The sequence below is a fragment of the Pan troglodytes genome, chromosome 16, assembly GCF_028858775.2.
Source record: "Pan troglodytes isolate AG18354 chromosome 16, NHGRI_mPanTro3-v2.0_pri, whole genome shotgun sequence".
Taxonomy (NCBI): domain Eukaryota; kingdom Metazoa; phylum Chordata; class Mammalia; order Primates; family Hominidae; genus Pan; species Pan troglodytes.
Window position 1 is genome coordinate 42,275,952 of NC_072414.2, and position 26,172 is coordinate 42,302,123.

The following is a 26,172-nucleotide window of genomic DNA, read 5'->3' on the forward strand; positions in this document are numbered from 1 at the left end:
CCATGTTGGCCAGGCTGGTGATCCACCCACCTTGGCCTCCCAAAGTGCTGGGATTACAGGTGTAGGCCACCACACCCAGCCAATTCTTAGCACTTTCTTTATGGACAGTCACTCTGGTCATTGCAGTCACAGATACATGGAGAAAACTCAAACATTAGATTTTGTATAGAGTTAATTTTTAAATTTCTTTCAGTTTCTCAATCTCAGCATCACTGATATTTTTGGGCCGCACAATTCTTTATTGTGGGAGCCTGTCTTCTGCATTGTAGGATGTCTACCCAGCCTCTACCCATTACATGTCAGTGGAATGCCACTAGTCATGACAACCAAATATATCTCCTGACGCTGCTTTAGAGAAACTTTGAAAGTTAATGGCCAAGCTGTCCCTTAGGAGTATAAAAGTCTCCCCCCAAGATAACCCCATTGGCCACCTAAGAAAATAAATGCAAAATAACGACTTCATGTATTATAAGGAAATTATTACCTGGTTTGGTGAAAACATTGGAGGTCATCTCTTCATTCTATATCTCCAGCCTACCACTACCTGTATACTCACTGTATGCTTCCAGATTTCTCTGAAATAGCCCTAAGAGGTCATGCAACCTTGGCTTGAACATTTCTAGTGATGGAGAATAAGATTTCCATTACCAGAAAGCTCTAATTACTAAAATCAAAACAAAGCAAGCAAACAAAAATCACTGTTCTTCATACCAAGCTAAAACTCAATTTCCCTAAAGCTCCATCTCCTTGGCCCTAGTTACTTTATATACCTCTCAATTCATACTTCCCTGTTATTTGCAATTATTTTCCCTGGTCTCTCAAAAGACTGTAAGAAAGAAATCAGGCTGAACTTTGAGGGAAACAGCAATGCTCACTGGTCATTAGGTAAATAAAGGTATAGGCTGCACATTCATTGTTTAAAAATATAATCTGTTGAATTAAATAAGCTTACATTTAATAAAAATTCAAGTAATTTTAAAATAATACTTTATTAGATAGTTAAAGCGAAGTACATGACAATTTTTTTACCTTATGTGTCTGAAAAAGATCATCTGACATATCAGAAAAACAACAAAAATTATTAAATAATAAGTATACTGATACTATTCAATGGAAAAATTGTTAGTTTGTGAATAAGAACTTCAACATCCTACACATCACTTTAAATCTTGAAGAAATAAAACAACCCAACATCAATATTTAAAGTCATAATTTTACCAAATATTCCGGTTAAACCAATAACCAGATTCTTTTAAACTCAATAATATATTTGTGGTGTGGCGAAAGATGTACCAGTCTTATATTTACATGAATTTAGGAAGGGTATTTTCTCATTGTCTTTAGTTTGACTTATGTTGCCTTTTAGTGACTTATTTTAAAAATCTCCTTTCTATAACAAGAACCTTTACAAAAAATTACTATTCACCAAGTTTACTACAAACACATATCAGATATAAATATTGTATGACTATGCTGACTTTTTCAATCCTCATAAAAACCCAAAAATGGAGACATTATTATTATTCTAAATTCCAGTTTGGGACACAACAAAACTGAAACTCAGAAAGATAAGATTCCTTGCCTCAATGCTAACAGAGCAAGAGGTGGGATTCCAACTCAGTTCATTTGATTTCAAGTTCAGTGGCTGCAGTTGTTCTTTCAAAGTTATTCAAGTGTAACTTTGTTTTCATTTGATATAACTTATTATCAAGTTCATGGAACAAAATTTATTTACAGTCAGTCAAGAAAAAAATCTGTGAAGCAACTATGGTTTTGTTACACCTACAAACTGGTTTACACTTACAAATTACTTTGGGAGAGGGGAAAAAATGATGAATCCTATGAACAGCTAGTCTAAATTCATTTACTTGCCTTGAAATAAGCAATTATCTACTGCTTTTAAAAAATAACCCATTTGACAAACATCAACCTTCTTTAAGAGGACCCCTAGCCCAATTAGGCATTTGAGTTTCAGTTTTGAACAACAAAAAAAAATTTTAGCCAATATATACTGGTATTTTCCTTTAGTGACGTGTAAGAATGGTGTGTGTAAGTTTAAAATATAAAGGATGAAGTGGAAGAACCAAAGACATTCCAGTGTTATCAAGATGACAGACTGTTATAAACAAATTCTTCACTCACTCATTCATTCATTCAATATTTATTTATTGAGGGCTTGCTATATGTATAAGGCAAAAATAAACAAAATGAAAATACTACGCACTTTCATTCTGTATCAAAACAATACTGTCAGTAATAAATATAAAAGACAAAAAAAATTGAATTTATTTTGGATGACTGCGGCAAAGCACACCGGGTAAAAGACTCCTTACTTCTATTTCTGCAGATTCCACCCGGTTTTCAATTATTTCGATACATTGTCTCTTAGCTGGTGGTTCTTCACTTATAACAGTTTCTTCAGCAATGTCTGTTGCTGGTACTGTTAATACTAAAATGAAAAAAAAATTATGCATTACTTCATTTTCAGAGAGATTTATTAGAAATAAAACTAGTCTTGACATTGTTGATGCTACTCATCTAAAATAACTACATTCCAAAACAATAATTCCAAATCATTGATTTGCTTTTTATGAGACTATCCCTATTTGTCTTTTTTATTACCTTCTTGCTTTTTTACTGAAATCTACTTATTAAAGTACCTACAAATATTTTTTAATTATATAGATAATATATTCATTCATGACTCAAAACATCAAAATATTTAACGAGCATATTTTGAGAGGCCTCATGCCCACCCCTGCTAACAGATGATCATTTTATTAATTTATTATGTATTATCCTTATATTAATTTGTTTAAAAATTAGTATACATTCTCATTTTCCTTTCTTACATAAAAGGTAGCATATATACAATAGATATATTGTTCTGCATCTGCTTTTTTCACTCCAAATACTTATAATATCTTACATCACTACATAGAGAGCTTCTGTTTATTTAGCTGCATAATATCCACTAAGTGCATATTCCATTATGAGCACTGATAGTTCATAAACATTGCTTGTTTTTGTATTGTACTGTTGGGCTTTTTCTCAATGTTTAGTAGCTCTTTATATAAATGCAATTATATAGAGAGGCTGTCCTTGCTTTGCACAGCACTACAGGAACATAAAAATGACTGTGCAAGCTGAAACCATGCGAAGCCATTTTAATAATCACGATGGGGAAAATTATAATTGTTCTATGGCCTTTAAAATTTTTTGCCAAAACATGAAAAACTCTCTTAGTGACAGTTATAAATGTAAATAAAAATTTAAAAATAGTAAAACTAATATTTATTTAGTACAATGTAATTTAAAACATTAGAAATATTGAGAATTTGGGTTTTACTTCTTTTTTATTCGTGACATAAATTACCTCAGGAAAAAATGAGAATTTAAATCTGTTTATTAGACTGTCTGTAAAGTCTATATAATTCACATGTAAACTATATGTTTTTAATTCAGGAAGGCTTTAGAAGTTTTTTTTTAATATTCGGTAGAACTTTCTCATTGCTATTCTTTTCCAGAGTTTTCCTTATTCTTCTTCCCTCTGCCCCATCAACATAAACTTTAGAATCCATTTGGCTAATTACAGAAAAAAACTTGATATTTGTTATGGGCTGAATGGCACTCCCACTCCCCAAATTCACATGTTGAAGTCCTAACCCCCAGTACCTCAAAGTGTGACTCTATTTGGAGATAGGGTCCTTAAACAGATAATTAAGGTAAAATGAGATAGGCCCTAATCCAGTACTACTGGTGTCCTTACAGGAAGAGGAGATTAGGACACAGATAACACAAATACTGAGGTAGACCATGTGAGGACAGGCCACAAGACGGCCATCTGCAAACCAAGGAGAGCAGCCTCAGAAGAAACCAAACCTGCCCAACACCTTGATCTCGCACTTTTAGCCTTCAGAGCTGTGAGAAATCATTAGTCTGTATAATGATACGGGTTTTGGAAACAATGTTATGTCTGCTTGATAAAAATATTTTTAAAGTTTTCTTCTTTTCTAAAAATTAGAATTAGTTCTTTAACGCTTTGTGAAAGCATCTGACCCTAATCCAAATTTCAGACCAGCTATCAGCAGAAGATTTCAGCAGATTTCAGCAGAGTGGGACAGAATGGCCTCCAGGCTTCAGAGGTCAAGGGTTTCCTCTCCTACTGCTACAGCAACAAACTCCTTTCTTGAAATCTGGTCTCTGTTCAATGCCATGCCTCCTCTGTCACTCAAAACCAAACCTGGTTTAGGCGAAGTTCTACCTCAAGCCCTGCCCTTCACTGGCCATGAAAGGCACACGCTCTACAATCCTACTCATTTTCTTTCTTTCTTTATTTTTATGGAGACAGGGTCTCGCTCTGTCATCCACACTGGAGTGCAATGGTGCAATCATAGTTCACTGCAGCCTCAAACTCCTGGGTCCAAGCGATCTTCCTGCCTCAGCCTTCCAAGTAGCTGGGACTACAGGCTGACACTATCATACCTGGCTAATTTCGTCATTTTTATTTTTGTAGAGACGAGTATCATTGTGTTGCTAAGACTGGTCTTGAACTCCTGGCCTCAAGCAATCATCCCACCTTAGCATTCCAAAGTGCTGGGATTATGGGCATGAGCCACCATACTACTAGCCCTAGTCATTTTCTCAAAGATTATGTGTGGACACTTCTTTTAGGGGGAGACAAGGTACAGGGCAATGCTTACTTAGGCACTTTCTACAGCTTCTCTCTGCCTTAGTATTCATGCCCTATTCTATCTCAGTCCTGCATGCAGCACTTCCTACTGAGTCTGGGGCCCTATCCTTCTGAGAGAGCATGTTTATTGCTGAGCTTAACCCCTTTTCTTTCCTTGATGCACCAGTGTGGATTTCTATGAGAGTCCTCTTGCCCTGGCTGTAATGGCTTCAGATACTTTTGGCGGCACTTAAAAATGTGGAATTCTGAGGTTTTTCTCAGCCTTTTAGTTTCACTGAAAATGTAGCTGAGGCTTTTGTTTCATCTTGTTAGCCTTTGTGGTTTCCAAAAGGAGAAAAATATTAGAATTCACAATAAAGCTGCTAAAATGTGCTACCATATTCCTACTACAAGTCCTAAGTCCACCTTTTTTTTTTTCTTTTTCTGAGAAAGAGTTTCTCTCTGTTGCCCAGGCTGGAATGCAGTGGCATGATAATGGCTCACTGCAGCTTCAACCTCCTGGGCTCTAGCAATTCTCCCACTCCAGGCTCCCAAGTAGCTGGGACTATCAGCAAATGTCACCATGCCTAGCTAATTTTTAATATTTTTTTTAGACATGGGGTCTCACTATGTTGCCCAGGCTCCAACTTCTTTTTAAGTAGCTTTTTCTTATATGGTATTTTTAAAAGCTCACATGGTAATTGAATTGCATTAAATGATCTAGGAAACTACTGTCCAATGCTGATTTGAATTATTTATTTTGGATATTACTTGTGTTGACATTTAAGCTCATTTTTCAACCAGAATACTTTGGGGCCAATTTCTCTTTCCACCAGTATATACTCAGAGAAAGCAAGCTAATTTGAATTTTAATTAGCCTAAGCAAATAAAATTAGGTAATTAAGTCTATTGCAAAGGGTTATACAAATATAACTCAAGGCAAAAATACATTCTTTGGAACACATATCACAATTTCCTGAGAATTAAAAATAAACACAATCTTTTTGGACTGCAGGGAAGACTTAAAGAAAGTAAAAATTAAAAAAAAATACAAACTTTATATAAATGTCTACTACTAACCTTGTTGTCCATCTGGCATGGTCACAATGATGGGCTGACCAATTCCACTGGTTGGAATAGAGTGCAAATTTCCAAGCTGAATTCCATCTGTAACTATTGTGATGACTTGCTGACCCCCTGAACTAACTACTTGCTGAATGGCACCATCCACAGATTCTGCAGTAACTACTTCCTCCGTGGCCACTACTGGAAAAAAAAAAAAGAAAACTCAGCAAACATATGTAACGGTATGAATAGAAACCTATTTTTGCTTTGTCTGCTACTTTTGCTTTCTATGCTTCTTTCTTTTCTTTTTTCTTTTTTTTTTTTTTAAATAGAGATAGGGTCTCACTCTGATGCCCAGGCTGGAGGGTAGTGGCACAATCATGGCTCACTGCATCCTTAACTCCTGCACTCACGTAATCCTCTTGAATCAGCCTCCCAAGTAGCTGAGACTGCAGGTATGTACCACCATACCTGACTAGTTTTATTTTTTTTAGGGATGGGGTCTTGCTATGTTTGCCAGGCTGGTCTCAAACTCCTGGCCTCAAGCAAGCCTCCTGCCTTGACCTCCCAAAGTGCTGAGAATTACAAACATGAGCCACCACACCTGGTCCCCTGCTTCTTTCTTACCCAGGAAAACTTGTACATGGTTTTAAAACTCAGTCGCCAGAGGTGTTGGAGATATCTATGTAACCAGTTGATTACAAGTCTCTCATAATTTACAATACATCAGTTCCAACTATCTTTACATGTGAGTGGTTAAACAATTTCTCTTCATTTGGTTGTATGAGGTACAAAATTTAGATCTAATATCATGACAAAGGTTATATCTGTTTCGTAAAACCTCACAATTCAGTCGGGTGCTGGTGGCTCAGGCCTGTAATCCCAGCACTTTGAGAGGCTGAGGCGGGAGGATCACTTGAGGTCAGGAGTTCGGGACTAGCCTGGCCAACATGGCAAAACCCTGTCTCTACTAAAAATACAAAAATTAGCTGGGACTGGTGGTGCATGCCTATAATCCCAGCTACTCAGGAGGCTGAGGCAGGAGAATTATTTGAACCCAGGAGGCAGAGGTTGCAATGAGAAGAGATCATGCCACTGCCCTCTAGACTGGGCAACAAAACAAGACCCTGTCTCAAAAAAAAAAAAAAATCCACAATTCATAAGATGAATTTGAATATGATTATACTCCATTTACATTTATGTGTGAGTTGACATACAGAATAAAGAGTATTCTCTTTTTGGATTAAGTGAGCAAGGATTTGCCTTGATAATAAGTGGCATACAGATGTGGTACTATGTGATAGTAAATAGTGTATGTTAACATTTCCATAAATAAAATCCCCAAATATGCTCTTAATAATTTATAAAAGCCTTAGAGAGGATTCTGGCAGCTCAAGCAGCACCTGTGGCCTTGTCTGGGTAGAGAAATCACAAGTTAATACTGCCAAAATCCTTTCTCACAGGCCATCCTACACCCAACTACTGATCCCAAAAGACATGTAGAAGAATATACATGGTAGCTTGATTCATACTAGTAAAAAACTACAAACAACGCAGATATTCTTTGATAATAAATTAACAATGGTAGAGTCAAACACAGCAATTTGACTATATGCAAAACATGGATGAACCTGATAAAAAACAAAACTGAGTAATGTAAACCAGACACAAAAGAATATGTACTGTCTACCTTCCATTTATGAACTGAGCAATGTTTACACAATGTTTACAATTATCCTATGTAAACCCTTTGTGATAATTCCTCAAACTGTACACTTATAATCTATAAACATTTCTGTACATTAAACCTCACTTCAATAAGAAAGCATCAAAAGGAATGATAGTAATGGATTACTATCCATTGAATTTTTTTTTTTTTGAGATGAAATCTCACTCTGTCACCCAGGTTGGAGAGCAGTGGCGTGATCTCAGCTCACTGCAACATCCGCCTCCCGAGTTCAAGCGATTCTTCTGCCTCAGCCTCCCAAGTAACTGGGAATACAGGTGTGTGCCACCACGCCTGGTAATTTTTTTTTTTTTTTTTTTGTATTTTTAGTAGAGACGGGGTTCACCATATTGGCCAGGCTGGTCTTGAACTCCTGACCTTGTGATCCGCCTGCCTTGGCCTCCCAAAGTGCTAGGATTACAGGCGTGAGCCACCACGCCCAGCCTGAATTTTAAAAAATCTTTCTATCTGGCTCATGCCTATAATACCAGCACTCCAGGAGGCCGAGGCAGGATGATCACTTGAGCCCAGGAGTTCAAGACCAGCCTGGGTAACACAGTGAAAAACTGTCTACAAAAAATTTAAAAATCAGCCAGGTTTGGTGATTTACACCTGTAGTCTCAGCTACTTGGGAGGCTAGGGTGGGAAGATCCCTTGAGCCTGGGAGGTTGAGGCTGCAGTGAGCAGTGATCACACCACTGCACTCCAGCCTGGGTGACAGAGTGAGACTCTGTCCCAAAAAAAAAAAAAAAAAATTATATCTATAATAATACCTCATAAAAAGGAGAGAAAGGAGGAAATGGGAAAGATATTCCTGATAGAAAGACATCTAGTTAACATTTTAAAAATGACAAGTTAAGATAAATCATTGCGGCCAGGCGCGGTGGCTCATGTCTGTAATCCCAGCACTTTGGGAGGCCGAGGCGGGCGGGTCAGGAGATCGAGACCACAGTGAAACCCCCGTCTCTACTGAAAATACAAAAAATTAGCCAGGCGCGGTGGTGGGCGCCTGTAGTCCCAGCTACTCGGGAGGCTGAGGCAGGAGAACGGCGTGAACCCGGGAGGCGGAGCTTGCAGTGAGCTGAGATCACGCCATTGCACTCCAGCCTGGGTGACAGAGTGAGACTCCATCTCAAAAAAAAAAAAAAAAAAGATAAATCATTGTAACTCCTAATGTAATAATTCATTCAAGCAAGGATCGGTAGTGGGTGCTAAAAGCAGTGGTAAAATCTTTTGGGGAAACAGGATATTCAAATGTTCTCAAAGTATCCCACCAAAGATTACTATTAGTTGCAAAGGGGAAAATCTACCTGAAAAGACCCGGCAGTCATCATTCTACCAAGTGGTCATTATCAGGATGGGCTGATATTATGAGCCTCCTTACGTGATACACTGGGAGGTTACAAAAATTCACTGGTGTTCTTCCTGGAAATGTCTGAACTAAATCTGACTATACACGACATTTGGAGGACAACTTGAAAACGGACCATATGTCAGATAATTTTTTTTAATTAATGTTGATGTTTTTAGAAAATAAAATGGAGCTGTGGATATGTAGAAGGCCATCCTTATTCTTGAGAGATACATGCCAAAGTAAAGGTGAAGTATCATGATGTCTCCAGCCTACTTTCATATAACTTAGCAAAATAAAAGTGTGTATATGTGTGTGTGTGTGTGTACATGCACACATGTGTCAGAGAACATATGGGCATGCCAAGATGTTAACAGCTGGTGAATACAGGTGAAAGTTATACAGGTTCATCCTCCAATTTTTCTGTGGGTTTGAAAACTGTCTACATATAAAAAAAAATAATTATAACTAGTTCAAAAAGAGGAATGACATTAAAAATTATTTCTAAATGGCATGGTTTTTAATGTATTTACACATTACAAAAGTGTAATTACAAAAAGTGTAATTTTACAAAAAGTGTAATTAAATAAAACCACTCTCTACTAAAATCAAGCTACCATCCATATACACAGTTGCTCTGAAACATGCTGAGTTTCTATCAACTCACAGTATGGCATCATGGATATCAGTGATCACAGGATTTACTAAGACAGAAAGGCCATAAATACAGGAACTGCTTTTTTTTTTAAGGCAGGAAAAATACTAGGAAACTAGTTTTCAAGATGTACTCAACAGGCCTGGCTTCAACTCTGTTACTGTGTTACTTAGTAATCAAGGATCACAATACAAACCACAGAACACTCAAAATGCAAACAACCTTTGTTTTGAGCTCTCTTGTAATTTTTGTTTACCTTAAACTATAATTAGGTTTTATCACCAAGCACTTAAGAAAATTTCAGGAAGATAATTACAAAATGAAATGTAGGACATAAAATAGTAATATATTCAACAGAGCTACTACTAGGATTTTCAAACGCATTAAGTATTGCTTTGATTTTTTCAAAAAACTATCCATATGAAAAAGAAATATTCACTTGAATTGAATGCTAACTACAGATAGTAAATATTTTAAAGCATAATCATATGTAAGAAATTTCTAAGATCACACACAAGGCACAATTCAAGAACTTTCATCTTTGCACTATTTGCAATGACTGTTATTAAAATAATAGAGTTCTTGCCTTTCATCTAAAAAGCTTTCTTTTTAAGTTGTGCTACGGTAAGATATTTAAGAAAAAATTAAAAGGAAACAAATTACGTAAGACAAAGTGCCCCCCAGAAGCCTTAAGAACAATCTAACAGTAAAATGTTGAAACACGTAAGAGTAAAAGAGAAAGCCTAAAAACTCTTAAAAGATTATTGATTTTAAAAAATAGATTTATATTCCAAAACATAAAGCTCCCTGGATAAAAAATAACTATAACATAAATATACATTGATCTGATTCAAAAGTCAAGTTGCAATATTTAAAGAAAACCTAGATAATCTGCAGCACCTTTGACGACATCTGAGATCTCTTGTTCAATAAGAATTCTGAATTCAGATGCCATACAAATGAAATAAGGGAAGAAAACTGTCTTTGAAATGTCCTAAAAGATTGAAAATTCTACATAGAAACATCTAAATAATAAAATAGAAACTATGGGCCGGGAGCAGTGCTCATGCCTGTAATCTCAGCACTTCAGGAGGCCAAGGCAGGTGGATCACAAGGTCAAGAGATCGAGACCATCCTGGCCAAGATGGTGAAACCCCGTCTCTACTAAAAATACAAAAATTAGCTGGGCGTGGTGGCACGTGCCTATAGTCCCAGCTACTCAGGAGGCTGAGGCAGGAGAATGGTGTGAACCTGGGAGGAGGCGGAGCTTGCAGTGAGCCGAGATCACGCCACTGCACTCCAGCCTGGGCAACAGAGCAAGACTCCACCTCAAAAATAAATAAATAAAATAAAATAGAAACTACATTCATTGAAGAAAAAATAAACTTTTCGAAGGTATTATGGTGGCAGTTTAACCTGAAATTAAAAACAAAAAAGCAAAAACAAAACAAAACAACCTCATGAGGCCCCATGCATACCCCTTAAAGCCAATTGAGTTGTATCACCCTATTTTTGATATAGACCAAAAAACAATGTGCAAAACAGACCTGGTTCAAATTTCACTTTTAGGGAGAAAAAGAAGGAACTTTTTTATTTTTATTGTTTTTCTTTTTTTAACCCCTGTTTTGACACATAAGAAAAGAGGGAACTTTTAAAGCCACCAGATGCATTACACCTTTGGAAAAACCACTTTATTAGTAATTACCAGAAGTTGCTCTAAAGACAAAAAAGAAGGGTGGTCACTGATGTGTATTTAATCAAGGTATTATACAGTTGTACCACAAGGAAGAATAAAGCTAAGCAAAGGAAAGTTGCTATAGGACTACAGGCTAGAGCTACAAAATAAGAGACGTATGAAAAAATATTTTTAAAGGGCCAGATAACTACACTACAGATGTAAGGCCTACATCTTAACCAATCACAGCTTCTAATTCTATATCCCAAATAACCCTTGAATCTATTCAATTACTGTCTCTGTCAAATCTTCATTCATGCTATCATTATGATAACTCTTCCCTGGTTGACTGCATTAGATTCCAAACAAAACTCCCTTCCAAAGCATTCTTCTAAACCTGCCAAAGTGATCATTTTTAAAGTCCTATATAATCTCACCTTCAACCACCTTGAGTGACTCTTCCACTTACTGGGTTTAGATGCACTGGCCTCTGGGTCCCCTAAAAAGTCAAGCTCTTTCCTGCCTCAAAAGCTTCACATGTCCCTCTTGCTAAAATGTTCTTCCCCAAACTTTTCCCTACTAATGCCTACTTTAATTTTCAGTTTAAATGTTTCTTCCTCTAGGAAGATTCCATGCCACTAGAGTGGCCTGTAAGCCTTAGAAGAAAGACAGGAAAATGTGATTGCTTCTTTATACTAATAAATAATGTACTACATGGTGGTAGTTTTCCTCATAAGAAAATACATATCTGCAATTCCCAAAAAAAAAAAAGCTTTCACTTTTTTGTCTATTCATTTTGGAATGACTTTCAAAATGAAAATCACACAAAATGGTATAAGTTGGAATGAGTTCCAAAAAATCTAAATCTTACCCATTCTTTAGGGCACAACTCAACACATTCCCCTCCACCACACCCACCCCCAACTCCAGCTAAAAGTAATCTCTTTCCAGTGAACAATAATAGTAATTCAATGAGCTATTTTAATCATCAAGCACTGACAACCTGCTGTTATATTTGCTTATAACATCAAGAAAAGACAGAGGTATCATTTGATTTCTCAATGAAAATATTATAATAGACATTGTAAGGTTCTCATAGGACTACCATTAAAATGTGTGGTATATGTCAAAAATGGTACTAACATCATTTCCATTTTCTAATGGAAAGTCAATTCCATTAGACATGAAGGTGCTATTTAAAGCCATAATTCCGGAGTGAAATGGCATGGTACCCTGGACTATCACAATTGCCTTCTCTTTATATATAGGACCATGCCAACCAGCTAGTTTCCATTTAAAATATAGTCCATCTGCTGCTACATTCTGGCTGTTTTGTAACCAGGAAAAATGTTTATTATACCACTTAGCTAGTAAAAGAAAAGAATATGAGCAGGAACAATGAGTGTACTGATGGAGCTTACACTATGTTTTGGTCAACATCATTTAAAAAGGTCAAGAAAGTAGCAGAACACTTATTTCAACAGACTACCTATTACTAGAAAAAGCTATAGAAACAGATACATCCCAAAAGTAATAGCGACGCTCTTGCTTAAAATAAGATAAAATGAAAATTACACAAATAATTCAATATTGTGTATTTCAAATATCTCAAACCAAATTATAAACGTTCTAAAAGAGCCCACAGATCATGTGAATAAACTGCATAGGAGAGATGGTACATTATAGAGGTCACAGACACATACCTTGGGAATCAGTCAGACTGACCAAATCCCCCTTTCTCTACTTAATAGCCATATGCCCTTTGATAAAATTATTCAACCTCCACAACCTCCAATTCAACCTGTTTCATTATATATAAAATGGAGGTCCCACTAATGTATTTTCCAGATTCTAACAAGCCCTTGAAAAGATATATATAAACATTTCGAGAATCAGGATGAGTCTGACGATAGATTTTAAAGAAACTGGACAGCCAGAAATCAGAGAAATAATCTGTGGTAGATTTAGCTTTGCCTGAGTATGTGCAAATTGAGCTTTAAGTTGTTTACTCTGGTGGTAACATACTTAAACTTTAACTTAATTCTTTTTTTTTTTTTTTTTTTTTTTTTTTGAGACAGAGTCTCCCTGTGTTGCCCAGGCTGGAGCACAGTGGCACAATCTTGGCTCACTGCAACCTCCACCTCTGAGGTTCAAGCGATTCTCCTGTCTCAGCCTCCCGAGTAGCTGGGATTACAGGCACACGCCACCACATCCGGCTAATGTTTGTATTTTTAGTAGAGATGGAGTTTCACCATGTTGGCCAGGCTTGTCTTGAACTCCTGACCCCAAGTGATCCACCCACCTCGGCCTCCCAAAGTGCTGAGATTACAGGTGTGAGCCACTGAGCCCACCCATTACTTCTTTTTTTTTTTTTGAGATGGAGTCTTGCTCTGTCACCCAGGCTGGGGTGCAGTGGCACAATCTTGGCTCACTGCAACCTCTGCCTCCCAGGTTCAAGCCATTCTCCTGCCTCAGCCTCCCCAGTAGCTGGGATTACAGGGGCACACCACCACACCCAGCTAATTTTTGTGTTTTTAGTAGAGACGGGGTTTCAGAAACATGTTGGCCAGGCTGGTCTTGAACTCCTGACCTCATAACCTGCCCACCTCAGCCTCCCAAAGTGCTGGTATTACAGGAGTGAGCCTGCGCTCCCGGCACTTCTTTTTAAGTAAGCTTTTAAAATATCTTCAAAAAGATTCCACTATGGGCCGGGTGCAGTGGCTCACACCTGTAACCTCAGCACTCTGAGAGGCCGAGGTGGACAGATCAGAAGTTCGAGGCCAGCCTGGCCAACATGGCGAAACCCCATCTCTACTAAAAATACAAAAATTGGCTGAGAGTGGTGGCGTGTGCCTGTAATCCCAGCTACTCAGGAGGCTGAGGCAGGAGAATCGCTTGAACCCAGGAGGCGGAAGCCTCCGGGCTTCAGTGAGCCAAGATCACGTCACTGCACTCCAGCCTGGGGTGACAGAGTGAGACCCTGTCTCCAAAAAAAGATTCCACTGTGATGTCATATTGAAATGAAAAATTATTGTGCTCATAGAAGATTTTAAGTCACATGCAATAAAAACTAACTGAAATTACTAATTCTCTCAGACTAGACCAAAACATTTTCAAAGGTTAAGAGAAGTTAGAGAAATTGGTGTGGCCATTTCATGGAGTCACACATTTAAATGTCAAAATTTCCAGCTGACTTAGAAGAAAAGCCGTTTTACTTTCAGATATATGTGTTTTTGTTTTCGTTTTTGTTTTTTTGTTTTTGAGACAAGGTCTTGGTCTGTCACCCACGCTGGAGTATAGTGGCGCGATCACAGCTCACTGCTACCTCTGCTTCCAAGGCTCAAGTGATCCTCCCACCTCAGCCTCCCAAGTAGCTGTGAACACAGGCACCTGCCACCATGCCCAGAGACAGGATTTTGCCACGTTGTCCAGGCTGGTTTTGAACTTCTGAACTCAAGTGATCTGCCACCCTTGGCCTCCCAAAGTACTAGAATTATAGGCATGAGCCACCACACCCAGCCAGAGGTAAGTTATTTAATTAAAGAAAAGAAATTTACAAGTTTAACCAAATAGAAACCACCAATGAAATCAGTTTTCTTTGCTATGCTTCTGCAATTACATAAGTATTAAATAGATCCAGGCATAGGTTATAAAAGCAGCATGTTAGTATGATGATGCATATAACTGCAAATGGCCAAAAGTGATTCATACAAATCTTAAGACTCCCAAATATAAAGGCTTGGATTCAAACTTAGATTATAATGCTACAGAAGCTAAAGAATGGATAAATGTTATTTTCAAAAAGAGGCTGGGCACAGTGGCTCATGCCTGTAATCCTAGCACCTTGGGAGGCCGAGGAAGGCAGATCACTGAGGTGAGGAGTTCGAGACCAGCCTGGCCAACATGGTGAAACCCCGTCCCTACTAAAAATACAAAAAATAGCTGGGTGTGGTGGTGCACGCCTGTAATCCCAGCTACTGGGGAGGCTGAGGCAGGAGAACTGCTTGAACCTGGGAGGTGGAGGCTGCAGTGAGCCAAAACTGTACCACTGTACTCCAGCCTGGGTGACAAAATGAGACTCCATGTCAAAAAAAAAAAAAGAAAGAGAAAAGAAAAAAAAAAAAGAGAAAAGAAAAAGGTAGCATTCCCCCAACTCCTCCAAGTCAAGAATATTACAGTAATATCCACCCTAAAGCTTTCTGGTGAGGAATAAATGAGATTATAAGTAAAATATTTATCACAGTGCCTAGCAGAGAGAGTAAGCATTTGATGAAATGTTGTTATTATTGATCAAATTTTGAAAAAACACTAATTTAAAAAATGAATGACAAATTATTCTTTGCTTTTATAAGCACTGAACCAAATATAATGGCTTAAGCTACAGAAAAACATTTTCTTGGAATTTAAAAAATTTCCTAATTAAATTTTACCGACATAATAATTACATCAAGAAGTATTTTGGTTAAGTATAAAGGTAAATCTTGTATAAACCAAATGTTCATGAATACTGTTTGTCATCATTTAACAACAGGTAACCCTTTCATTTCTTTTTGAGATAGAGTTTTGCTCTTGTTGCCCAGGCTGGAGTGCAATGGCGTGATCTCGGCTCACCGCAACCTCCACCTCCTGGGTTCAAGCCATTCTCCTGCCTCAGCCTCCCGAGTAGCTGTGATTACAAGCATGGGCCACTACGCCCGGCTAATTTTGTATTTTTAGCAGAGACGGGATTTCTCCATATTGGTCAGGCTGGTCTCGAACTCCTGACCTCAGGTGATCCACCCGCCTCAGCCTCCCAAAGTGCTGGGCTTACAGGAGCAAGCCACCACACCCAGCCAGGTAACCCTTTAACAGTGGTTTCTGTATACTATTTCCTAGTTCTATCAGTCATTAAGATTTTATAACACTCTAGTAGAGCTGCTAAAAATTAAAATTTATGAAAAAAGCGTTTTTTGGTTTTGGGTTTTTTTTTGAGGCAGGGTCTCATTCAGTCGCCTAGGCTGGAATGCAGTGGCATGATCTTGGCTCACGGCAACCTCTGCCTCCCAGGTTCAAGCGATCCTCTGACCTCAGCCTCCTGAGCAGCTGGGACCACAGGAGTGGACCACCACACCTGACTAATTTTTATATTTTTTGGTAGAGATAGGGTTTCACCATGTTGCCCAGGGTTCTGGGCTCAAGCAATCCACCTATCTTGGCCTCTCAAAGTGTTAGGATTACAGGTGTGAGCTACCATGCCCAGTCAAAGTGAGTTGTTTAAACAAAAAGTCACAAACTAGTAAATCAAGAGCCAAATTAGAGACAGGGACATTTTTTTCTGTGAGCCACACAAGTTTTGTTTTTCAATTAGTTACCAAGATTTAATGTTCTTTTAAAATCCAGATTCACAGCTTCCTATTAAAAAACAGGATTTGGGAATACTGGACTGATGACTATAATCAGCTAGAGTTGAGTCACAGATGCCTCCCTGCCCTTGCCCCATTCTTCAGTCGGGTGTGATCTCAATCCTGCCCACTTTAGCCTTTTATTGTCTTCCTGGCCTTTGTAAATATTTGAATCTGCAACTGTTTTTTTTTTGTTTTTTTTTTTTTTTTTGAGACAGAGTCTTGCTCTGTCACCCAGGCTGGAGTGCAGTGGTGCAAACTCAGCTCACTGCAGCCTTCACCTCCCGGGTTCAAGCAATCCTCCTGCCTCAGCCTCCTGAGTAGCTGGGATTACAGGCCATGTGCCACCACGCCTGGCTAATTTTCTGTATTTTTAGTAGAAACAGAGTTTCACTATGTTGCCCAGGCTGGTCTCAAACTCCTGAGCTCAGGCAATCCACCCGCCTCGCCCTCCCAAAGTGCTAGGATTACAGGTGTGAGCCACAGCACCCAGCCTGAATCTGCAATTTTAATGTACACATTAGACTTGTTTTTCTAACCTGGAGTTTCTGAAGAATTGGACAATGGAGCAGATGCTTCAGCTAAGGCAGCTAATGTAGCTAATACTGATGTAGAAGAGTTTCCAAACTGAACAGCAGATACACCCGTTTCATCTGTAAGAAAAAAGAAAATAGATTTCAATTTCTAAGGAGCTTAATCCAATGCATATTTCTGATATTCTATTTATCTTACTGACTCTTAAACAAAGCTTGGATAGCATTAGCTTTTGAAAGGTAATACTGCAGTAAATTTTGTAATATCACCTTTCTTCAAATTGTTTTGTCTCATAAAAATCTTTTTGCCAGTTATACCAAAGAAAACCAAGGTGGCTGATAGAATCTTACCCTCATTCTCCAACCGTCCTTTCTTACAAGGATGAATACCTACTAAAGCATAAAATCCCAAAGCCTATCCTATATGCATCTCAATACCTGTTGCCTTGGATGAATTTTCTGAAGATACCAGACCTGTTAGGTTCACCACCCCTCCAGGTCCAATGATAAACTGTGGTGTTGCAGCATGTATTGTCACAGTGTCAGGACTCTCTGGGTTTGTGTTGATTTGGTTCTGCATAGCAATCTAGGGAAAAAATGACCACAGTGTTTTCAGAATTATAACCAGAACATATAGCACAAATTCTCCATATAATACAAACACATATAAAGGAATATTCTCTAAGAAGAATCACATAGTACAAGTGGAAATATTTGTCTAAGGTCCACTGACAGTGTAGGGGCACATCATGGGTATATATTTATATCCCAAGTCCCCCTCTTAGGTAAAGCAACAAAATCCTGGGAGAGGAGAAATGAGTATCTAAAAGGTTTTTAATAGAACACAGAACAACTGGACATTAAGCTGGCTGAGGTGGCAGGTGCCTGTAATCCCAGCTATTCAGGGGGCTGAGGCAGAAGGAGTGCTTAAGCCCAGGAGTTCAAGACCAGCATGGGCAACATAGTGAGACCCCCATCTCAAAAAACAAAAACAAAAACAAAACAAACAAAAAATATTTCTGCCCTGTAGCTATAGGAATTTAATTATTTCTTCTACGTTTGGCAATACATAATACCACATATATAAAGCATGTCCTTCTCAATTAATTGTTCCCCATCTTCAACTCCAACCCCCAAACTGCACTCTTAGGAGTAAAAGGAATGAAAAGAGGCATGGTAGAATTCATTTTCCTGAACATAAAACATCTTTTAAGTAACTAGTGGAAGCTCAAAGGAGTCAGATAGTCTCAGAAAAGAAGAGTTCTACTGCTGGGATTGGGAACAAACAGGCAAGAAGAGGCAGTAATTAAAGAAGATAATTTATATTATGTCATCTGGCTGAAAATAAGAGAAGTAATGTTGGTTACTAGAAAAACCTTCCCAAAAGCCAAAAACAACAGATATTTTTGAGGATGCTGAAAGATAAAAGAAACAAATCAAACTGCATCACTCACTCAAGGAACGATATTATGGTTGCTAATATGTTTTTTAATTTTTATAAAGTCATTTATAGTAGACTTGGAAAAACCATATAGTATCAAAATGCAACAAAAATAATAGAATAAAATGTCTAGGGCCAGGCGCAGTGGCTCACGCCTGTAATCCCAGCACTTTGGGAGGCCGAGGCAGGCAGATCGCCTGAGCTCAAGAGTTCAACACCAGCCTGGGCAACATGATGAAACACCATCTCTACTTAAAACACAAAAAATTAGCCAGGCATGGCAGCATGCACCTGTAGTCCCAGCTATTTGAGAGGCTGGGGCAGGAGAATTGCTTGAACCCAGGGGGCAGAAGTTGCAGTGAGCCAAGATCGTGCCACTACACTCCAGCCTGGGGGACAGATCAAGACTCTGGCTCAAAAAAAAAAAAAAAAAAAAAAAAAAAAAGGTCTAAAGGGAAATTCAGAAACTTAAAAAACAGAAAGTAATCACCTTATCTAATGTTAATGAAGAGACTGGCCTTATAATCAAGAAAATGAATAGTAATAAACAAAGAGGAAGTGAAAGAGAAAAAGGCCTATCCAAAATAACTAAGTCCAAAATGAAAGGCTACAAACAATAGTTTAAATCATGCACAATATAAGAGATCCCTCTACTGATAAGGCTTCTTTTTCTTTATTTTCTTAAATTAAAAGCCAAAAGTTACCTGTAATATCTCTGCTAAATCTTCATTTCCATTGTCTATTGAAATATCAAATGCAGTTTTACAAAATTTACTTTGCGTGTGTACATCAGCACCATATTTGATTAAAAGTTCCACCACCTCTTGATGATTGTGTTCTGTGGCCCAATGGAGAGCTGTCATCTTTAACATGTCCTTTGCATTGACATCAGCACCATGCTACAAAAATATTTCAAAGAGATTACTAAAATATGAAATATCACATAAAAAATTCCTGATATGAAATTATTAGTTCTGTGCTTTAAAGCAAGAACAAATAATGTAGTCAATTATTTATATGTATATGTTAAATAGATGTTCCAGGCCAGGTGCAGTGGCTCACGCCTGTAATCCCAGCACTTTGGGAGGCCGAGGCGGTTGGATCAGCTGAGCTCAGGGGTTTGAAACTAGCCTGGGCAATATGGCAAAACCCCATCTCTACAATACAAAAAATTAAGGGCCGGACATGGTGGCTCACACCTGTAATCCCAGCACTTTGGGAGCCCAAGGCAGGCGGATCACTTGAGGTTAGGAGTTCGAGACCAGCCTGGCCAACATGGTGAAACGCCATCTCTACTAAAAATACAAAAATTAGCCAGGCATGGTGGCACACACCTGTAATCCCAGCTACATGGGAGACTGAGGCAGGAGAATCACTGGAACCCGGGAAGCAGAGGTTGCAATGAGCCAAGATCACGCCACTGCACTCCAGCCTGGGCAACAGAGCGAGACTCTGTCTCAAAAAAAAAAAAAAAAAAAAAATTAGCTGGGTGTGGTGGCACACACCTGTGGTCCCAGCTACTCAGGAGGCTGAGTTGGGGGGATAGCTCGAGCCTGGGAGGTGAAGGTTGCAATGAGCCAAGATTGCACCACTGCACTCCAACCTGGGTGACAGAGTGAGAGTCCATCTCAGAAAAAAGAAAAAGAAAAAGAAAAAGAAAAAATATATATATTTATGTATATATTTTATAAATATATATATTATTATATATTATATACATATATTATATATAAAATTATATAGAATATATATTATATAAAATTATATAATAATATATATTATATAAAATTATATAATAATATATATTATATAAAATTATATAATAATATATATTATATAAAATTATATATAATATATATAACATATAAAATTATATATAATATATATATTATATATATATACACACACACACACATATCCCAGCAATCACCACTTAATCTGTCACTTAATCATTTTTCTCTCATGCTGGTTTTCCTTCTAATTTCTTAGAAATTAGGCAATTATTTTTTGAGTCACCCAGCTATGGGCACAAAGAGCTAGAATGGCATAAGAAATGAAGGAAACTATGAGCATTCCTCTAAAAGCTCCTTTAAAGTTTGTATGGCAGCTGGTCCCTTGGTTCCTCATTTCTACAAAATAAAATCTTTTGCTTTCAAAATCACTACAACCCAGAAAAATTAAAAATAAAAATAAAAAAATTATAAAAAGAAAACCAGTGCAACATAAAGAACTAAAAGTAAGCTATCTAGAGATATATTGTCCAATATGATAGCCAACAGACACATGTAGCTTTTGAGCATTTGAAATGCTGCTAGCCAGAGTAGAGATGTGCTGTATGTATAAATACACACTGAGGCCAGGTGCAATGGCTCATGCCTATAATCTCAGCACTTTGGGAGGCCAAGGCAGGAAGATCACCTGAGGTCAGGAGCTCAAGACCAGCCTGACCACCATGGAGCAACTCCGTCTCTACTAACAATATAAAAAATTAGCCAGGCCTGGTGGTGCACGCCTGTAATCCCAGCTACTCGGGAGGCTGAGGCAGGGGAATCACTTGAACCTGGGAGGCGGAGGTTGTGGTGAGCTGAAATCACACCATTGCACTCCAGCCTGGGCAACAAGAGCGAAACTCTGTCTCAAAAAAAAAAATAAAATAAAATACACATTGAAATTGAAAGATTTATACCAAAAAAATAGAATGTAATACATCTCACTAATAATTTTTGTACTGGATCAAGCATGGTGGCTCACCCCTATAATCCTAGCACTTTGGGAGGCCAAGGCTGGCAGATCACTTGAGGTCAGGAGTTAGAGACCAACATGGTGAAACTGACCAACATGGTTAGCCTGACCAACATGGTGAAACTCCATCTCTAAGAAAAATAGAAAAATTAGCCAGGCGGGTTGGCGGGCACCTGTAATCCCAGCTACTTAGGAGACTGAAGCAGGAGAATTGCTTGAACACGGGAGGCGGAGGTTGGTATGAGCCAAGATCGTACCACTGCACTCCAGCCTGGGCAACAAAGCTAGACTCCATCTCAGAAAAAAAATAATAATAATAATAATAATTTTTATACTGATTTCATGTTGAAATGATAATCTTTGTATATATTGGGTTAAATAAAATATAAAATTAGAATTACTTTTTAAATGTAGCTACTGGAATATTTAGAATTACAGTATATGTGATTTGCATTTATGGCTTCCATTGTATTTCTTTTTGATAGGCTGATCTAGAGGCCATGATAAGAAGGATCAAGTAGAACATCTATCACTCTACGGTTCAGAATTTTCTACATCACTCTTTGGCATTTAGATGATTATAGAAAAATCCTCACTTATATTATTTGCTAATATGTTTGTTAATCATTCAAGCCTAATGTTCCCTTCCATGACCATTCTGACTATAAGACAAAGCTGTAAGCCGGGCGTGGTGGCTCGGGCCTGTAATCCCAGCACTTTGGGAGGCCAAGGCAGGCGGATCACAAGGTCAGGAGTTCGAGACCAGTCAAGCCAATATGGTGAAACCCCATCTCTACTAAAAATACAAAAATTAGCTGGGCATGGTCGTGGGCGCCTGTAGTCCCAGCTACTCGGGAGGCTGAGGCAGGAGAATCACTTGAACCCAGGAGGTGGAGATTGCAGTGAGCTGAGATCGTGCCACTGCACTGCAGCCTGGGTGACAGAGATTCTGTCTCAAAAGAAAAAAAAAAAGAAAAAGAAAAAACGCTGTAGTCCCTCATCATAAGATAGATCCAAGAAATCAATTAGCTGACTTAACTAAGAATATACCTAAATGAAGTTTTGTCCCTCATGAAATGAAAGCTATAAGACAATTTTCATTTAATGGGCTTATACACACAAAAAATGAAATACTATAGATAAAATACTAAGTAGGCATTTAACAAAAACTAGTTCCCTCTCCTTCTTATAAAACCGTAAAGTCTTTTAAAAGCAAAGTGCAAAAAGAGAACACATACCTTAAGTAAAACCTCTACTATGCTGGCATGGCCCTCAGAAGCTGCCATATGTAATGGTGTTCGGTCCACTTTGGTTCTGGCATCTCTGCTCACACCAGCTCGCAGCAGTACCTCTGTGGTGGAATAATGACCATACTGTGCTGCTAGATGAAGTGGAGAAGTTCCCAGCTGTACCACAGAAAAAAAAAAAAAATCCACATTTACATTATTGTTACTACACTTCTGTTTACATAGTAAACAGATTTTCTTTACATTATCTGTTTACATAGCAACTCAAAACTCAAAAGAAATGCCTAGATTCATGCTTATCACATCCTCTTCATAGACATCTTGAAGAATTCCCAAACACTCTCAATGAAGAAGAAAATCCAGTATTTCCTTTAATTCAAACTTTCTTTCTTCATTATTTTTTATCAGATAAACTGCCTGAACAAAATTAATTTCATTAGAAATTAAGATATAGAGGCCGAACGTGGTGGCTCACGCCTGTAATCCCAGCACTTTGGGAAGCCAAGGCGGGTGGATCACTTGAGGTCAGGAATTCAAGATCACCCTGGCCAACATGGTGAAACCCCATCTCTACTAAAAATACAGAAATTAGCCAGGCGTGGTGGCATGTGCCTGTAATCCCAGCTACTCAGGAGGCTAAGGCAGGAGAATCGCTTGAACCCAGGAGGCAGAGGTTGCAGTGAGACGAGATCACGCCACTGCACTCCAGCCTGGGCGACACAGCGAGATTTTGGTCTAAAGAAAAAAAAAAAAAAAAAGAAATCAGAGATAGAGTTTGAGAAATTTTTCTGTGTATTAGAATGTATTCCTCATACCAATCACACAAAACTTGCTAAGTTAACTTCATCTGTAAAATTCATCTCAAATAAATGTAACAGTGTACATTTTTACTTTAAGTGGATCAAAATTGTTTTGTAGGTCTTAAAAAATTCACGTATTGAAACATCTCAGTGATCTTTTTAAAGGGATTTTTTTCAAAGGAAAAATCTTAGGTGCACTTGCCAAAGTTGAATCAGGACAAAACCAAAACAGAGCCCAATTCTCCTGAAATTGGTTCCATGTGGTCTAGTCATTAAATTGACATCCACAATACACAGAGGGAGTACTAAAATGTGAGGGAAGGAAGATTAAGTTCTATCACATGCAATTAAAGGCACAGAAAATCCCTACAACCCTCTGATTACCACATCACTTGATATTCCAAAGAACTAAGATATTTGGACTAAGGAAATTTACACATATAAACAGTTTACTATGTTATGAAGAGATTAAGTGAGATATATGTACAAAGGTCCTTAGTCCTATCTCTCTATCTCTCTATCTATAGATAGAGAGATAGATATATATTTTGTTTGTTTGTTTGTTTAATTGTTGTTTGTTTAATTAGAGACAGGGCCTCACTGTGTAGCCCAGGCTGGGGTGCAATGGATATTCATAGGTACAATTATCACACACTACAGCTTTGAACTGCTGGGCTCAAGCAATCTGTCCACCTCAGCCTCCAGAGTAGCTGGGACTACAGGCACACACCAACAAACCCAGCTAAACCTTTCATTTTTAAGAGAAGGTCATCCCAGCAGATCAAAGAAGATCCTTAAACAATCCTTTCTTTCTCCATGCTTTGTCAATTTTTCTTTAACTAGCCTTTTCTATACTCTTAAATTTCAGTATTTAATGAAAATATCTCAACAGCCCATTTAGCAACCAGGAGCTTTGCTCAGTTTGACATTAGGATCTACTTTTTTATTTTTGTCTTCTGAGACTTTCCCTTCTTGGTTATTGACACAAAATATATATACATATATGCAGGGTTTTTTGGTTTTTTCTGAGACAGGGTCTCACTCTGTCACTCAGGCTGGAGTCCAATGGGGTGATCACAGCTCACTGTACCTTCAAACTTCTGAGCTCAAGCGATCCTCCTCCCTCAGCCTCCCAAAGTGCTGGGATTATGGATATGAGCCACCACACCTGGCCATGTAGTTTTTGTAGCTTTTTGGGGTTTTTTTTAAATTCATTTTTTTAGAGTCAGCTTCTTGCTCTGTCGCCCAGGCTAGAATGCAGTGGAGCTATCGTAGCTCACTGTAACCTCTAACTCCTAGGCTCAAGCAATCCTCCCATCTCAGCCTCCAGAGTAGCTAGGACTACAGGCTGAGCCACCATGCCTGACTAATTTTTTTCTTTTTGTTTGAGATGGGGTCTATGTTGCCCATGCTGGTCTTGAACTTCTGGCCTCAAATAATCTGCCACCTCAGTCTCCCAAAGTGCTGGGATTACAAGCATAAGCCACTGTGCTCAGCCAATATACGTAGTTTAAGGCAAACACCTGTGAATCAACACCATAGTCTAGAAATAAAACACTGCCAGTAATTTAAAATCTGGCCAGGCGCAGTGGCTCACGCCTGTAATCCCAACACTTTGGGTGGCCAAGGCAGGTGGATTGCCTGAGGTCAGGAGTTCGAGACCAGCCTGGCCAACATGGTGAAACCTCATCTACTAAAAATAAAAAATTAGCTGGGTGTGAGGGTGGGCGCCTGTTATCCCAGCTACTTCGGTGCCTGAGGCAGGAGAATCACTTGAACCCGGGAGGCAGAGGCTTCAGTGAGCCAAGATCATGCCACTGCACTCTAGCCTGGGCAACAGAGCGAAACTCTGTCTCAAAAAAAAAAAAAAAAAAATCTTCCCACATGCCACTCCCTAATCACAAGCCCCTCCCCCAGCCCCAGAGGTAACTAATATTTTGAATTTTGTGACAAGCATTACTTAGTTTTCTTTGTATCACTTATCCCTAAAAAATATACTTTGGTTTTGCCTGTTTTGAGTTTTATTTAAACAGAATTATACTGCATGTATTTCTCTGTGACTTGCCTTCTTTTGCTTGACACTGTATTCATGAGATTCACCATGTTAATAACTGTAAGTATAGCTTACTAATTTTCTGTGTTCTATAATATTCCATTGAATGAGTAAACCACAATTAATTTAACCAATCTACTGATGAACATTTAGATTGTTTCCAGTTTTTGTGTTATTATGAATAATGTTGCTGCTAAATACAGTAGTCTTGTATATGTTTCAGGCACATGAACAAGTCTTCTCTCGGGAATAGTCTTAGAAGCCCAACTGCTACATCATATACTATGCACATCTCCAAATTTACTATGTGCTGCCAAACTGTCTTCCATAACGATTATACCAATTCCATACTTCCACCAAAAATATTTGAGAGTTCCCACCATCTCCTCACCAAGCCTTGGTACTGCTCAACTGTTTTTGCTAATCTGGTGGATATATAATAGTATTTCATGATTTTACTTTGCATTTGCCCCAATTTTAATGTAGTTGAGTATCTTTTCATGTTTATTGATCAAACTTTCTCCTTGGTAAAGCACCATATCCAGTCAGTCTTCTATTGCCTTGTCTTTTTATTGCTAACCCATGGGAATTCCTTATGTATTATGGATACTAATCCTTCTTAAGATCTTTCTGTTTTTGGGAGGCCGAGGCGGGCTGATCACGGGGTCAGGAGTTCAAGACCGGCTGGCCAACATATTGAAACCCCATCTCTACTAAAAATACAAAACATTAGCTGCGCTTGGTGGTGGGTGCCTGTAATCTCAGCTACTTGGGAGGCTGAGGCAGGAGAATCACTTGAACCCGGCAGGCGGAGGTTGCAGTGAGCCGAGA

The 26,172-nt window shown here is 38.4% G+C and overlaps 1 protein-coding gene across 18 annotated transcripts in view; it reads right to left on the minus strand.

The window, feature by feature from the left end:
• Nucleotides 1-26,172, minus strand: part of GABPB1 (GA binding protein transcription factor subunit beta 1) — an 80,211-nt gene that overhangs the window by 6,455 nt on the left and 47,584 nt on the right. For 6 of the 18 annotated variants that reach the window (XM_510397.8, XM_016928210.4, XM_009429104.5 and 3 more), the window contains 6 exons: nucleotides 22,480-22,647; nucleotides 19,204-19,398; nucleotides 17,497-17,644; nucleotides 17,065-17,178; nucleotides 5,753-5,938; nucleotides 2,334-2,449 (listed from right to left, as the gene is read on the minus strand). In XM_510397.8, coding sequence (XP_510397.2) covers nucleotides 2,334-2,449; nucleotides 5,753-5,938; nucleotides 17,065-17,178; nucleotides 17,497-17,644; nucleotides 19,204-19,398; nucleotides 22,480-22,647 — 927 coding nt within the window. The remainder of the gene's footprint in view (nucleotides 1-2,333; nucleotides 2,450-5,752; nucleotides 5,939-17,064; nucleotides 17,179-17,496; nucleotides 17,645-19,203; nucleotides 19,399-22,479; nucleotides 22,648-26,172) is intronic. The other 12 variants (XM_001168421.7, XM_054666936.2, XM_063794147.1 and 9 more) reach the window with 3 other exon arrangements.